Source organism: Rhinatrema bivittatum, chromosome 3 (genome assembly GCF_901001135.1).
Source record: "Rhinatrema bivittatum chromosome 3, aRhiBiv1.1, whole genome shotgun sequence".
In the NCBI taxonomy this organism is placed as follows: domain Eukaryota; kingdom Metazoa; phylum Chordata; class Amphibia; order Gymnophiona; family Rhinatrematidae; genus Rhinatrema; species Rhinatrema bivittatum.
The window spans coordinates 389,700,089-389,716,328 of record NC_042617.1 but is presented as its reverse complement, the minus strand read 5'-3'; the positions used below and the strand labels follow the sequence as shown (position 1 = coordinate 389,716,328).

Below are 16,240 nucleotides of genomic sequence, written 5' to 3'. Positions count from 1 at the left end.
GTGTGACCCCGAAGGTGAACGGTCCTGTGCGTGGGATGACCGCTGGTGGGGCGCATAACACAATTACCATTTCTCATAAAACAAAATTAATAAAACCATACCAATAAAAAGAATAATTCAAAATTAATGAATAGAATAGTTTTCAATAATTAAAACTCAAATAAAAATTAATAAAACCATACAAATAAAAAGATTAATTCAAAATTAATGAATAGAATAGTATTCAATAATTAAAAACTCACATAAAATTTTTCCAAACATCAATAAAATATTTCAAATAACACATCACATAACACCCAATAATTAGAACTAATAAGGATTTTAAAAACTCGCCCGTTATCAATATCTGGGAACTTTTGATTTCCAGAAACCCTAAAATTGTCATGGATTAGTAGGCAGAGAGGAAGTGGAGTCAATCTTCCACACACATGCTCTCTCTCTCTCTCTCCCACATGAATACATGCATGCATGCTTTCTCTCACTCTCATTCTCCCACACACATTCTCTCTCTACTTTCTCCCCCACACACATACATACCTGCTCTCACTGTCTCCCACAAGACACCCCACTCCCCAGGAGTCTTAACCCCCAGTCCCTTCTCCTGAACCCAGACCCCCCACCACCACTCCCCAGCAGTCTTGCTCGCTAGATACCTCTCCTATCCCATAAATCATATTCCCCAGAATTCTTTCTTTCCAGATGCCTCTCTCATCCCAGAAACCCCACTCTCAGCAGTCTTGTTCATCAGGCCCTACCCTCCCAGGCAGGTGTTTGATTTCCTTAATGTTGATCATCCCCGCGGGGTGCTACCATGATTCCCTCTTTCACCCTCTCTGCTCCTGAAGAATGGAAGGATAGCGGCCTTGCAGCACGGGCTGCTTCTTCCCTCTGGGCTGCCGGTGCCTGAATGACATCATCAGGTGGAGGAAGCAGTCCATGCTGCAAGGCTGTGATCCTTACATTTTTGAATCCTTACAGCATTCAGGAAATCATGCATCATCCCACTGCCACCAATGAGATTTCTTCCGTTTTGGCCACACCCACATTCTGATGCCTATGAGTCGAAAAGCAGCACAGCTCCACCAGAATCATTAGCTGTGCTGCTTTTCCACTTATTGAGGCCCTTCATGGCAGCGGCGCTATGGCGCCTTTTGATAGCATTGCCTATGGCAGTGGCCATATTGGCCATAGGCATGCTACGGCTCTGCATGAGAAAATGTAAATATAAGGTACACTGTAATCATCAATTGCAAAGTGGTATCTCTAATAAGTTACAACTAACATAAATACATAGAAACATAGTACTGATGGCAGAAAAAACCAAAACAATAATGTTAGTTCTAATAAATGTTAAAAATGAAGAAACCCATCTTGGATTGACATAAAAGTTGAATAATTTCCTTCTTGATCTTCACTTATAAGTTCCTTCACTTTAATCGATTTTCTACTGAGGCTAACTGAGCACTGCAGCATGGAGAGAACTCTCTGCACTGTATAATCATAGGGGCAAATTTTAAAAGCCCTACACGCACCTAACTTATTTTGCATAGGCCCGGTGACGAGCGCAAGCCCCGGGACGTGTGTATGTCCCAGGGCTTGAAAAAAAGGGGTGGGGTGTGTGCAGTCCGGGGAGGGGTGGGGGCGTGGCCAGAGGCCTTCGTAGGGCTGCTAGGTTGGGGTCCCGCGAGGGGTTTCTCCCTCTGTGCCATCAGGCTTTCTGGCCTGCCCCGCATCAAAATGGCGCCGATAGCCTTTGACCTACTATGTCACAGGGGCTACCGGTGCCATTGGTCAGCCCCTGTGACATGGTAGGAGCACAAGATGGCGCCGATGGCCATGTGACAGGGGCTGACCAATAGCACCAGTAGCCCCTGTGACATAGTAGGTCAAAGGCTATCGGCGCCATTTTGATGCGAGGCAGGCCAGAAAGCCCGATGGCACGGAGGGAAAAATCCCTCACGGGACCCCGCTGGACTACCAGGGATGTTAGTAAGTCTTGGGGAGGGATCGGGATGGTGGTGGGGGGGGTTGTATTACAGTAAATTGCAATGCTTGGGGTGGTTTTTTAGTTAAAAAAATAAAATGTGCCCCTTCCCCCCGTACAAACCCGAAAAACTAATTTTCCTCGTAGTTTGGGGAAAATCAGTTTCGGGGTTCGAGGCCCCCGACCCACGATGAATTAGGCAATTTCGTTGAAATTGCCTAATTCGTAATAAACGAACCACATCTCTAGTGTGCACCCCCTTGCACGCGCCGACACCAGATTTAATAACATGCGCGCGGCTGTGCGCACTTGTTATAAAATCGGGCGTAGATTTGTGCGCGCTGGGTTGCAGGCACAAATCTACGCCCACGCGTAGGTACTAAAATCTGGCCCATAGTGTTCTCCCTTTCTTCCTCCAACAGGCTATTTATCTATAAAGTTTGCTACAGCTCATTGCACCTGAAACTGTAAGCATCTGCCTCATACTTCCCAGTCCTTAAAGAGGGCACAATATAAATGACTGCTCTTGATAAACAGAAAATTTATTTCTCCCTGATATTAACTTTATGGATTCATTCTGATTTATTTCTGAATCTGGAACTAGTGAGTACATCACATTAGCTTTATTTTAGTCATACCCTTATTCTGAACTGCTCACCCACATTTTTGTTTGTGGGACTGTATGGTTCAAGAAAAAATAAAGGTTCAGTCCATTTTTTGATTTAACTTCAGGTTCAGTTTGATGCCCATGTAGTGTGAGAATAAGAACTAAAATTGGATGGGTTCCAGTATCAGCATTACAAGTAAAGCATTGTGTGCTAGGAGGACATGAGGAGAAATGGGGCTAGTAGTAACAGTCAAGATGGGATGGTAGCTATTGCTAGAAGATGGTTTCAGATTGAAAGTAGTTTGGGTAAATCCAGAATTGGGTCAGCCTGTTACTGATCACCTGGAACATCTGGTAACCCTAAAGATACCATTTTTTCAAAATGGATAACGATTCCAAGAGCCAGAATGACAAGGATCAGCAGACATAGGCCTGGATTTATGAAAATGCACTAAATATCCATGCAATAGGAAAAGGGGTGTGTGTTATGGTAATAGGCTGTTTATCACAATTTGCAGAAATACCTATGCGAAACACTATCTTAGTGCAAATTGCAATAACTTGTTCACACTTTGCGATAAGTGTCAGAATTGTTGTATTTCCAACATACAACCACTGGGGGAACCATGTTTAAGCTCCTGGAGAGCCAGCCTAGCTATTGGGTCCCACCTACAACCACTGGGGGGGGGGGGAGGGAGAGAGAGAGATGGAGAGAGAGAAAGAGAGAGACTAGCCGTAATTCCCTCACACAATAGATATTTATATCTATGGGAGGCCCACCTAGTTTCTAGAGGTGAGGTTTAGGTATTAGTGTAGGGGTTAGGGGCCACTTTGACATTCAAAGTGAGACGTACGAACAGAACAGTGCTCTCTTGTGAAGATTTGATGACCTTCGGAGTGAGGAACCTCACCCAAAGGTGAGATTTGTGCAATGTTCTCTCAACCTTGCTTGATGGTACCCAGGTAGAAAGTCCATCAAGCTAGGTTGAGAGAACATTGCACAAATCTCACCTTTGAGTGAGTTTCCTCACTCTGGTCATCAAATCTTCACAAGAGAGCACTGTTCTGTTCGTTTGTCTCACTTTGAATGTCAAAGTGGCCCCTAACATCTACACTAATACCTAAACCTCACCTCGAGTGACTAGGTGGGCCTCCCATAGAGATATAAATACCTATCTAGTGTGATGGCATCATGGCTAGTCTCTCTCTCTCTCTCTCTCTTTCTCTCTCTCCCTTCCCCCCCCCCCCCCCCCCAAGTGGTTGTAGGAGGGTCCTAATAGCTAGGCTGGCTCTCCAGGAGCTTAAAACAACACACAGCTTTACACAAATGAAAAAGGTATAGTTAAAATTCACATTAAAGACATGCAATACAGCTTCACTAAACTGAGCCCAGCCCACTTGGCCAAAATATCCTCTCATTTGCATCACACCAAACATTATGGTGTTTTCACATGCATTAAATGACCCACATAGATTGATAGCATCATCATAACCAGTAGTGATGTCCTAGGCTGCTTTAATCATCATTTCCATTGTATGTTTTCCTATAGCTTCCCTTACATATAGCACTTCCCAAGCTGTACATTTTTGGTCTGCTATAAGTTGCTACTCCCCACTCTCAAGTGCTGTAACTTTCAGATTGATAGCTTGTCCCCTTAGATTTTGTATTATTTTAGTGGGAATTAGAACAAATAATGATCCAGTGCTTGTGATTCACTCATCGAATTGCCAGCAATGTGCCCATTTGGGTTTGATTTTGCATCATTATTACTTAAAATGCTTAAAATAGTTTACTCTTTACAAATCAATATGTATTTGAATAGTTTACTCTTTACAAATCAATATGTATTTGAATCCATAACAACAAATTGTTATGACAAAAGAACATAAGAACTAAAGAAGTTGACATACTATGTCAGACCAAGGGTCCATCAAGCCCAGCATCTTGTTTGCAGTAGTGACCAATCCAGGTTACAATTACCTGGAAAATACTCAAACATTAAGTAGATCCCATGATACTACTCCTTTCGCCTCTTAAACTCCTTAGCTGTTCAAATTGTTAAGACATAGTTACTCAAATTGTTAATATGTAATTTCCTTCCTTATTTCATCTGTTCTACTGTAAACCGATGTGATGTGCAAACGAATGTTGGTATATAAAAGCGTTGAATAAATAAATAAAATAAATAATGCCAGTAATAGCAGTGGCTATTCCCTAAGTCAGCTTGATTAATAGCAGTTAATGGACTTCTCTTCCAAGAACTTATCCAAACCTTTTTTAAACCCAGTTAAATTAATTGCCCTAACCACAGCCTCTGACAACAAATTCCAGAGCTTTGTGTTGAGTGAAAAAGAATTTCCTCTGATTTGTTTTAAATGTGCTACTTGCTAATTTCATGGAGAGCCCCCTAGTCCTATTAACTGAAAGAGTAAATAACTGATTCACATTGCCCATTCTAGATTTCTCATGATTTTATAGACCTCTTATCATATGTTCCCTGAGCCGTCTCTTCTCCAAGCTGAACAGCCCTAACCTCTTTAGCCTTTCCTCATAGAGGAGCTGTTCCACCCCTTTTATCATTTTGGTCGCCCTTCTCTACCTTCTTCAGTGCAACTATATCTTTTTTGAGATGCGGCGACCAGAATTGTACCCAGTACTCAAGGTGTGGTCTCACCATGGAGCAATACAGAGACATTATGACATTTTCCGTTTTATTCACCATTCCCATCCTAATTCCTAAAATTCTGTTTGCTTTTTTGACTGTCGCAGCACACACATGTAGCAATTTGTTCCATTATATGGGACTATAAATTATTGCTAAAGGGTTTACTTCATTCCCGCTCAAAACATTTCATCAAAAATATATTTGCCCATTTGGAAAAATTAAAATAATCAGATCCTGAGTTTGACAAATTCTGGCAAGATGTCCCGTACATCTTGGCAGCCATGCATAAATCTTTTTTACTTTATGTTTTAGGCGTGCCTTATCCCCTTTTCACCTCCATCTGGTCCATACTAAATTGTTGGCTTCATTATAATATTCATAAGGCTAATTATACATTTTTGGACATGCAAAGTCAATCTCTTAGTATCAGTAACATCAGGAATTGACTGGAAGAAATGCAGAGAGCATATTCATGGAAAGACGTAAGAGTGATCTAAGGACAAGAAGCCATATGTACTTACCTAAATCTTAATGGACTCACAGCTTCCTTTAAATGTGCTCTGAAACATTTGCCTGGCCCCACTCCTTAGGCAGCAATGGGGGAAAAAGCATATGTGGGACATATGTACAAAACGTCTTATTGAAAAATGAGTAGTGTTTTAGGAAGGTACAAAGCTTATACAAATGTTGTGAAAGGCCAGTATGCATCTCAAGGCAAAAATACAACATTTTGTCCAGGTCTGTACTCTGTCTCATCCTTAATTAATGAATGACTATGTTATCATTAAAGGTGCAACATGGGCAGCTCAGATGATAAAGCTTATCTTTATCATACTCAGAATACTATATACCATAGTCAATGCCCTGCATTACTTTCCTGGCCTGATAGCTTCCAATAATACTGAACACATCAACAGAGGATGGCAAGGTTATTGGTGAAAAATAGAGCCCCATATGTCTGACATAGGAGCTTCATATTTGCAAGCCCAATTTTGCAGGACTCTGTGCAGGGCATTCGCATATTATTTGATTGTTGTGAATTTGTTATTTTATTACTATGGTTTTACTTTATTATGATGTTTCTTTAGATATGTTTTAGAAATTTGTACTTCTCCTGAACTATCTATAGAAAGAGAAAAAAGAAATACATGAAATAAATAAATCAACACATATCCATTTAAGAGATTTGGCCTTCATATATTCCACTTGTGGCAGAAACAAGGGAACTTGCATACCACAGCGATCACCCACATTGGAAAGTGAACTATACAGTATGAATATAAGAACATAAGATTTACCATATTATGTAAGACCAAAGGTCAATCAAGCCCAATATCCTGTTTCCAACAGTGGCCAATCCAGGTTACAGGTATCTCGCAGGATTCCAAAAGGTTGATAGATTCCATGCTGCTTATCCCTGGGATAAGAAGTAGATTTCTGCAACTCCACCTTAATAATGGCTTATGGACGTTTCCTCGAGGAACTTGTTCAAAGCTTTTTTTAAATGCAGCTACACTAACAGCTTTCACTGCATACTCTGCCAACAAATTCCAGAGCTTAATTATGCTTTGAGTAAAAAAATAGTTTTCTCCTATTAACTGTAAATGTACAATTTAGTAACTTCATTGTGTGTCCCCCGGTCTTTGTACTTTTTGAAAGAGTAAACAACCAACTCACGTTTACTCAATCTACTCCACTCATTATTTTATAGACCTCTATCAAATCTCCCCTCAGCTCTCTCTTCTCCAAGCTGAAGAATCCTAACCTCTTTTGTCTTTCTTCATAGGGGAATTGTTCCATCCCTTTTTCATTTTGAAAGACCTTCTCATTTGCCTCTTTTTCAGCTCTGTACAGGGTTCCTACATGTTGTTATGAATGTGAGCCATACCATGCACAAAGGTCTAGAATCATAAGAGGGACTGCTGCCACTCACTCTTCCTTGCTTGTTTTTTTTTTTTTTTAATGGCTGTCACCCATTGTAAAAAATGAGCAAAATATGTTTTTCAACGGTACCAAGTAAACACAAAGAGACATGGTTCCTTTAAATAGCTCTCCTTTGTGTTGCCTTAGCTATGCTATTGCACAGTATAAAACATCAGGAATCACATGATGCTGCCTGATGCTTGCAATTGCAAGCAGAAAAGACCACTGACTCTGCAGCTGCCACTGTCAGAATGTTACACTTCTTCCAGCTGGTCCTCCAGACCAATATTGGATATGACGAGCCAGGAGACCAACCGTGACATCCTCAATGTTTAACCCATGAGTAGTTTCCTTTATATATGAGTTAGTGATCAGCATGGTGGCTTGTGTCTATGCTTACAAGTAGTATATCTGTCCAGCATGCCAGTATACTAGTATACTGTGTAGGGGGGAGATGGGAGGGTTTATGATATCAATCAAGCTTGCATGTCTATAACTTTATTTGTGATGTATTATCATCTGCATTTTGTATTGTGGATATATTTTAATGAGGCAAGGAAGAGAAAAGCATGTGTTGCTTATGTGCTTGGTAAGTGCTGTTTCTAGTATGGCTTGTCTGCTTTTATTTGTTGCACTGTTTCTTTTGTCTTCTCTGGGTTCTAGCTTTCCATTTTCAGTCTAAGATCACCAACTGTTACAGACATATTTTCTCTTTGTTTTTTCCTCTTGGTCTGTAATGTTTGTTGTAGAATGTAGAGAGCCCAAGTGGTTGCCACTGTACAGGAACTGACTTCGTCTATCTGGAGTCTCCACTAGTGGATACATGCATGCAGACACTGGGGTTTGTTCTGCAGTAGACCTGATGAAACTTTTGAATATGGAACTGCTTGTGTTGCCTACTGTCTTGCTTTGTATTTAGCTTCTATTTTCTCTCTAGAGCATCCTTTCTCATTTGCCTTGCTTCTTTTTCCATCTCACCATGGCCGGACAGCAGGATGAGCTAAAAAGGAAGATGTAACCACAGAGAAGAGGAATGAAGCTCTCTGCCTGCCCAAGAGATGTCTCTGAGGAGGCTGCCAAAACAAAATGTCAATTTTAGTGTATTAAATTGTATTTTCAATAAAGATTTTATTTTTGGCATATGCATTGTGCATGGTGTCATTTCTTGCAGGTATAATTGAATGTGAGCAACAGTGGTGGGAATGAGTATAAGCAGAGCTCCCAAGTTACCCACCTTGAGGACATAAGGACATAAAAACCCCATACTGGATCAGACCAAGGTCTATGAAGTCCAGCATCCTGTCTCTCGCAGTAGCCAGTCTCAGTTGCAAATACCCATTAGATCCCATGAAGTAATCCTATTTCCTGTTACTCACTCCCTAGGATAGCAATAGCTTTCTTTATTCTACCTGGCTAATAATGTTTTATGGACTTTTCTTAAGAACATAAGAACATGCCATACTGGGTCAGACCAAGGGTCCATCAAGCCCAGCATCCTGTTTCCAACAGAGGCCAAACCAGGCCACAAGAACCTGGCAATTACCCAAACACTAAGAAGATCCCATGCTACTGATGCATTTAATAGCAGTGGCTATTCCCTAAGTAAAATTGATTAATAGCCATTAATGGACTTCTCCTCCAAGAACTTATCCAAACCTTTTTTGAACCCAGCTACACTAACTGCACTAACCACATCCTCTGGCAACAAATTCCAGAGTTTAATTGTGCGTTGAGTAAAAAAGAACTTTCTCCGATTAGTTTTAAATGTACCACATGCTAACTTCAAGGAGTGCCCCCTAGTCTTTCTATTATCCAAAAGAGTAATTAACTGATTCACATTAACCCGTTCTAGACCTCTCATGATTTTAAACACCTCTATCATATCCCCCCTCAGCCGTCTCTTTTCCAAGCTGAAAAGTCCTAACCTCTTTAGTCTTTCCTCATAGGGGAGCTGTTCCATTCCCTTTTTCATTTTGGTAGCCCTTCTCTGTACCTTCTCCATCACAATTATATATTTTTTGAGATGCGGCGACCAGAATTGTACACAGTATTCAAGGTGCAGTCTCACCATGGAGCGATACAGAGGCATTATGACATTTTCTGTTTTATTAACCATTCCCTTCCTAATAATTCCCAATAATTCCAGGAACTTGTCAAAACAAACCTCTTTTAAACCCTGATATGCTATTCTCCTTGGCTATATCTTCTGGAAGCATATTCCATGGTTTGATTGTGCCTTGAGTAAAAATGTAATTTCTATGATTTGTTTTAAATCTGCTGGTTGTTAGAGTCCCCTTGTTTTAGCATTATTTGAAAGGATAAATAACAATCCTTTATTTACCTATTCCATCCACTCAGTTATCATGTCTCCTCTCAGCTTTCTCTTTTCCAAGCTGAAGAGACCTAACCTGTATAGCCTTCCACCAATAGGGAACCATGTCATTCCCTTTTTTCATTTTTGTCACCCTTCTCTACATCTCTCTAGTTCTGCTATATCTTTATTGAGATGGGGACAATAGAACTGCATGTAGTATTCAAGGTACAGTCACACCATGGATCAATACAGAGGCAATGTGATATTTTATTTATTTAAAATTTTTTCTATACCATCACAATGGTTTACAAATAGGCACATAAATAAATTTGAGATGGATTGTACTTTAACCAGGGGGTGCCGCAGTTGTTCAGATACATGATTCAATATTATAAGCTATATGTAAAGTGTATTAAAATTCCCTTTATGGGCTAACCGTAGATGCGGTATACTGTAATTCTTTAACTTAGTACTTAAGTGTGATAAAAATAAAAACACACATATGTTTTCAGGTGACTTTTGCTTGTGCATATAAGTCCTTTTCTTGTTTCTTAGTACTACCTATTTCCCATTCTCACTTTGAAAGGCCTTTTTGAAAAGCCATGTCTTTAAGCTTTTTTTGAAAAGTTTTTGATCCCTCGTTAGTCTTATTTCGGGTGGCATTGAGTTCCATAATATAGGGCCGGCTAATGACAGTGCTCTCTCCCTTACTTGTGTCAGTTTAGCTGTCTTTACAGAGGGTATGGTTAGTAAGGCTTTATTTGCTGATCTGAGATTTCTTTGGGGAACATGTAGTCTTAATGCAGTGTTTAACCAATCAGTATTTTCCATTCTATTCTCTGTTCCTTTTCAGATTATTCCTATCATTCTGTTACTTTTATGATTGCCACTGCATTCTCAGCTGAGGATTTCAATGCATTGTCCCCAAGAATTCCATGGTTCTTTTCCTGGATGGTGTTTCCCAATGTACCTAATGTTGTGTGCTGTTGTAAGGATCTGTTGCTGAGTTCTCCTCCAGTCAGTAGGTGGCTCTGTGAGTCACTTGAACTGTCTGTCAAGTCCTCCCATCTCTGTGCTCCTCACTTTTCTCCAGTGACCATCTTGTTTCCTGTATAGGCCTGTACTTATTCTGAGGCCCTCTTAGCTGTCAGTTACCAGAGCTTGGTCCTACCTCCCGGTCCTCGTACTCTGGCTCTGCTTCTGTTTCCAAGAAGACTGCAGTTTTAACAGCATCTACATTCAGCTGCTTTATCCAGTGCTTCTGTTGTTCTCCTTCCTTGCCTCTTGGATTTCTGGTTAGTTTCTGCCCATTACCCTTTCACTCTTTGTCTGTGTGAAGTTGAGGCCTCTGGTGCTGGTGGGCTACTTCAGACTTAACCATAACCTCACTGCTAATATATTCTAACATCCCTGTGTGGATATTTTTCCCAGAATTCCAAAAAAGAGGCTGCTTAGCATAAGAGCTGCCAATCAGATCCCTGGTTTCTGTCTCCAGGATCAACGTTTAAAGTAGCAGAGTGATCTGACCAAGAAAATATGACATGAAATCAAAAATTTCTCTGTTATGTGGTTTTACTGCAAAAAGCCCAGCTTTAACAGAAAAACCTTAACATACAGTTGCTCTGCCCACATTATACACAGGCAGCTCATTAAATACTTTTCATTTTTCATTACACACATACATAGCCAATCAATACAATATTTTTGATTACCCATTTCCTAGCATCATATTCTCATGACATCATCATTTCATGGAGCCATTCATGGATGGGATTTATTCTTTCATCCAAAGATATACTGATTAGTAATGAATATGATGTAAGCTATAATATGCTCCTTTTCTTCTATCTTAAATGTTATTCACCATTTTAGATCCAAGGACAAGATTTCCTTTCGTACTCCATCTTAGATGGAGCACCATGTGATGTTTTTCACTCTATCAACTGGAAAACATGTTTTTCTCCTAAGAAAAGGGGAACAATTGGAGTTTCATTTATGATCTAATACTCTAGGTTCAGCTTTAAAATAATTCTTGATTTCAGACAATTATAACTTAATCATTCATTTCTTAATCAGATCATCAGACTTTAGACACATGCAAAAACAAAATGCTTAGCTCTGCTTTTCCTGTTCCACAGCATTACACACTGTAGAATTGGCCTAGTAATGGATACCCCAAAATACCCTAACCAGAGGGTCTTTCTATTCTAATTCCATTCCTGTTTTGCAAGTATCATTGGAAGATACCTCCCATCAATCCATGTGCTTCTAAGCCACTGTTGACTTTTCCCATGGGAGACGTTTTGGACAGTCCTGGTTTTGAACTTACATTCCAATTCAGTGTGGTATTTGAAGTCCCTGATTCTACCCATCAAACCTGCAGGTTCCATAATGCATCAAGATGGGGGAGTCAGAAATCCAGAACTGACATCAAATTCCCCTCTTGGCCTGGACAACTTGGTAGCTCTGAGTAAATATGTATATATATGTTCAGAATGTGTATATTGCTGAGGCATGTAGGAGAGAGAAAGAGTGAGGACGAGGTATGATTGAAAGGGAGGGGTATATGTGGTAAGTGATAGTGTTAAGCTGGCTCTATTGGAAGAAGAATCCAGTAAAGTGTCTTTAAAAAGATAAGAACCACGATCTGCTGCAGAGATAGAAGCCCCTTTAAAATCAGTTCTTTTGTTGGTTTGTTTTTTTTTTAAATAAAAGAGTTAACCAATGGGTCTGAGAAGAAACTTTTGTCACCTTTCCCTTTCATAGCATGAGCTAGAGTGAAATGGCATTTGATCTGTTTTTACCGTGAAAGGAAATTAAAAGTGACACAATACCTGCTATAGACTAGAATAGTAGCTGTGTGGCTGCGGCAAGGAACCTGCCCTTTGCTGGAGTATATATATTCGGGGTTGAATGCTCCTAAGTAAATATAAGTGGTGTGTGTGAGTGACTAAGTCCATTGTGGACCAGTGCATGAGCAAGAGAGTTTTAATGGAACCTTTATGGTGGCAGTTCCTCCTGCACACCCCACATTTCTCTTTTTTGATCCATGATGAATAATTTTGTGACAACCTGGTTGATCTTCCAAGTAGATCATTTTATCATAGTTACTATTTAGCAAAACCCAAATTTCCCTCTGGATCCTGAAAGCAGCAGGGATGAATCGATCCCCCTTTATTGTCCAGTTGAAAATATTATTTCCTAACTCTAATGGGAAATGTGGAGACTGATAAAGCAAGTAGTTGTAATTATTTGTAAAAAATTGATATACTAGATTAGATTTAAAGAGCTACAAATCCTACACTGAAGTTGAAACTTTCTAAGCAACAAATAGATTGCTTTGTTTTTTTCTTCTTTTTACTTAAGTACAATGTAACAGTGCGTATGGATATCAAACTCCAGTGTTTGCGGGGAGGGTTTCAAGATATGCACAGAGAATATTCATGGCCTTTCTTTGTATTCAGTGACTAGTTTATCGATAATTTACATATTTGGTTTATCCTGAAATCCAGTCCAAATGGTGGCTCTTGGGATCATGATCTGGATCATGACACCCTGAGGAATGACCACAATGTAACATGTTTTATTGTTTGGTTTTATTTTTAGAAAGGGCTAGTTACAAAAACATCTACTAATTGTCAAAAAGAAAACCTTAGCACACAGACTCCAGGGAAATTTTCCAAGATGAAAAACCAGTAGGTGAACAACATGTTGGTTTTGCTGTATAGTAGTTAGAATATTCTCCCAAAGATAGGGAAAAGATTATTTTTCAGTTTATATTTTACTGTACCTGAGAATTTAAATGTTATAGCAAAATAAATCAGTGAAAAAATTAAGGGTAGATTTTCAGAGCCCTACGCGTGTAAAGCCTTGCACGCAATGGGCAAATTTTCAAAGAGGGCCGGCCACGCATGTAAACCCCGGTACATGCACAACTGCCAGGCCTCTTCAAAGGGGTGGGCTGGGGGCGTGGTCTGGACGGAGAGGGGTGGGGCAGGCTGGGACAGCGCCATGGATCACTGTTCCAAAGAGTTGTGCACCAGCAGCCGGCCAGCACGCGCAACTTGTTTTAGCCTGGGGACCTGAAGTAAGTTCTGCAACAAACCAAAAAATAAAAAATAGGTAGGGTTTAGGGGGTGGGGAAGGGGAAGGGGAAGGGGAAGGAAGGTTAGGCAGGGGGTTAGGGAAGTTTACTCCTTAATTGGAGTGGACTGGGAGGGAAATGGGGAAGGCCCGAATGCGTCACCACATGGAAATTGTGAAAGTCCCCCTCCTTTTCGCGCACCACCCTCATATACGCGTGCAGATTACAAAATCCGGTGCATGCAAGTTTGAAAATCTACCCCTTACTTTGTTAGAGCTCACAGGAGAAAAATCAGTGGAAAAACTGAAATTCCCAGTAAAAATAGTATAAAAACTGAAAACAAAGTTCCCTACCCATGTATTATTTCAGTGTTCTCATATTTTAATAATTCTGGCAGGATATATGCAGATGGATCAGGAATATATAGGATATTCAAAAGGCACTGTCATTCAAATTAGAGCTATGGGAATCCATTGTTTTAAATCATCAGATATGTAAAAAGAAACTGATTTCAGAGAGAAACATACAACATGATGGCAGATAAAGCCTATAAAGGTCACACAGTCTGCTCATCCACATCTCCTGTTCAGTTTTATAGTCCCTTTCTCTCCCTGTTGAATATTCTTTTTTTCATGAGCTATAAAATTGATCTTTAATGATTAGCAGAAGAGTGCCTTTATAGAAGTTAATTCAAGATGAACACTGGTTCTCTAATCTGTAAATATGAAGCAGTTCCAGTGGGGAAACATAACAGCTTTAAATAGTTTTAGCTGTTTGAAAATCTGTAGATTACCACATTAGTTAGTGTAAGTAATAAATGTGATTAAGCTAATACCATATTGAGTATAATGTAAGGAATTCCTAGATTAATTAAGCATGTTAGATTAATGGGATACATTTTCAAAGGCCTAGATGTCTTTTACACTGGTGAAAAATAGAATTAAACCACCTAATTTCAATACTTGGATTTTTAACTGCCAGAAAATACTCATGTACTTTTATAACATGTAGACTTTTGGCCACATAGAAGAGAGGAGTTTGGAGGAGGAGGGTTGAAGCTGGGGACAGCATTTCAGGGCTGTGTTTGAAACTACATTAGGGATGTGCAGGGAATTTTTTTTTCTGGTTTGGTTCATTTTGTTTGTTTTCAGATCATTTTTTATTTGCTTTTCCATTTCATGTGCTTTTTCTCTTTGTTTTTGTTTTTCCTTTGTTTTGGAAAATAGTGCACACTGTTTGAAAATAGTGTATACTATTTGCTAAAATGAATGAACCTGAAAGTTTTAGGGATTAATGGAGGGATTGGACATTTGTTTTGGCTCAGATTACCATGCATTTTAAAACAAATGATTTCATTTTCAAAATTGTGCACACATGGTAGGCCTGTCACTAATGTGCATACTTTATACCATCGTTTTATCCTGTTTAAGTGTGCATGTACTTTAATTCACATAGTACGCTGATATTAAAAAACAATGTATGCAGGTGCTTTGGACTAGATGTACTAAGCATTTTTCCCATAGCCACAACACAGGGAAAAGCCATTAGTACACCTGGTTCAATTTGTAATTGAAAATTGGTTGGGTTTGAAAAATAAGCACATACTTTGGCAGTTAGGTGCCCTATTGAAATTTTACCCAATTATGTTTTAAATCTTTGAGTTCTTTTGTGTTAAATGTGTGAAGTTATATCAAGAAAAAGATATGAACAGACATACAAAAATTGTAAAGGGAAACAACAAAATGTGTATGGTTTACAATGAGAAGTTGTATTTTAGAAAACTGTGACGTAGCTGCTGGGGCATATCACAGGTGGCAATGAGAAATTAATTTAACTTTATGACCCTGGCTCATTATCTTAATGCTAACAAGTGGTTCTGCAAAGAATGTACAGGTGCTAATGATTTAGGAGGGATTAATAATAGGTACTCACAGTTTGAGTTACCCTAAGTTTGCGAGGAGGGGAGGATGCAGAATGATGATGTTTTAGGGTTAAAAAAAGTGGAATGGGCACACTTGATTAGTAACTACGTTTTAAAATATTGTAGTCAGCATTCACTAATTCAATAAAGAATATAAAAATGAATTTGTCTCACGGAATAGCTTGGAGTTGTAACTGTTCTACCATTCTGATGGCTTTCTTGATCATGCTAGACAGAGGGAAGTTAGACTTGCCGTACAAATACTTTGCTCAGAGGTGTTTTATGATTTCTTCCATTAAAAAGGCTTATGTGCCCAGGTATGGTGCAAAGGTCAGATTTATTTTTTATTTTTTAATTACTTAGAGAACTGTTTTAATTCTGCTTCCAGCACATCCTCTTTGGATCTTTTTTATTTTTCACTTTACTAAGCTTGAAACATCATCAAAATGACTAAGCAAATCAATCTTTTCCTCCGTTTTTCACCTCTTTTAATAAGCTTCCATTATGTGTTTTTACAGCAAACCTAGCAGTGGAGGAGCGGACCAGGCAGATGAAAATGAAAGTGCATCGTTATAAGCAGACAGCAGGGTCTGGTTCTAGCCAAGAATTTGAGCGTGAGCAATATCCCAAGGTAAAGGCAGTGGCTCTAAATGCATTGCTTTGGTTTAGAATGGATGAGTGGTATGAACTCCTGCTAGGCATTATTTTGAAAAATCCAATTATGTATCACACTGTGACCCA

General features: G+C 39.5%; 1 protein-coding gene across 5 annotated transcripts in view; it reads left to right on the top strand.

Annotated features, from left to right (window-relative positions):
• RIMS1 (regulating synaptic membrane exocytosis 1) overlaps nucleotides 1–16,240 on the top strand; it is a 697,371-nt gene that overhangs the window by 448,279 nt on the left and 232,852 nt on the right. For 3 of the 5 annotated variants that reach the window (XM_029595629.1, XM_029595630.1, XM_029595628.1), the window contains one exon: nucleotides 16,018–16,130. The exons of the other annotated variants lie outside the window; for them this stretch is intronic. In XM_029595629.1, the coding sequence (XP_029451489.1) occupies nucleotides 16,018–16,130 (113 nt within the window). The remainder of the gene's footprint in view (nucleotides 1–16,017; nucleotides 16,131–16,240) is intronic. 5 annotated transcript variants of the gene reach the window in all.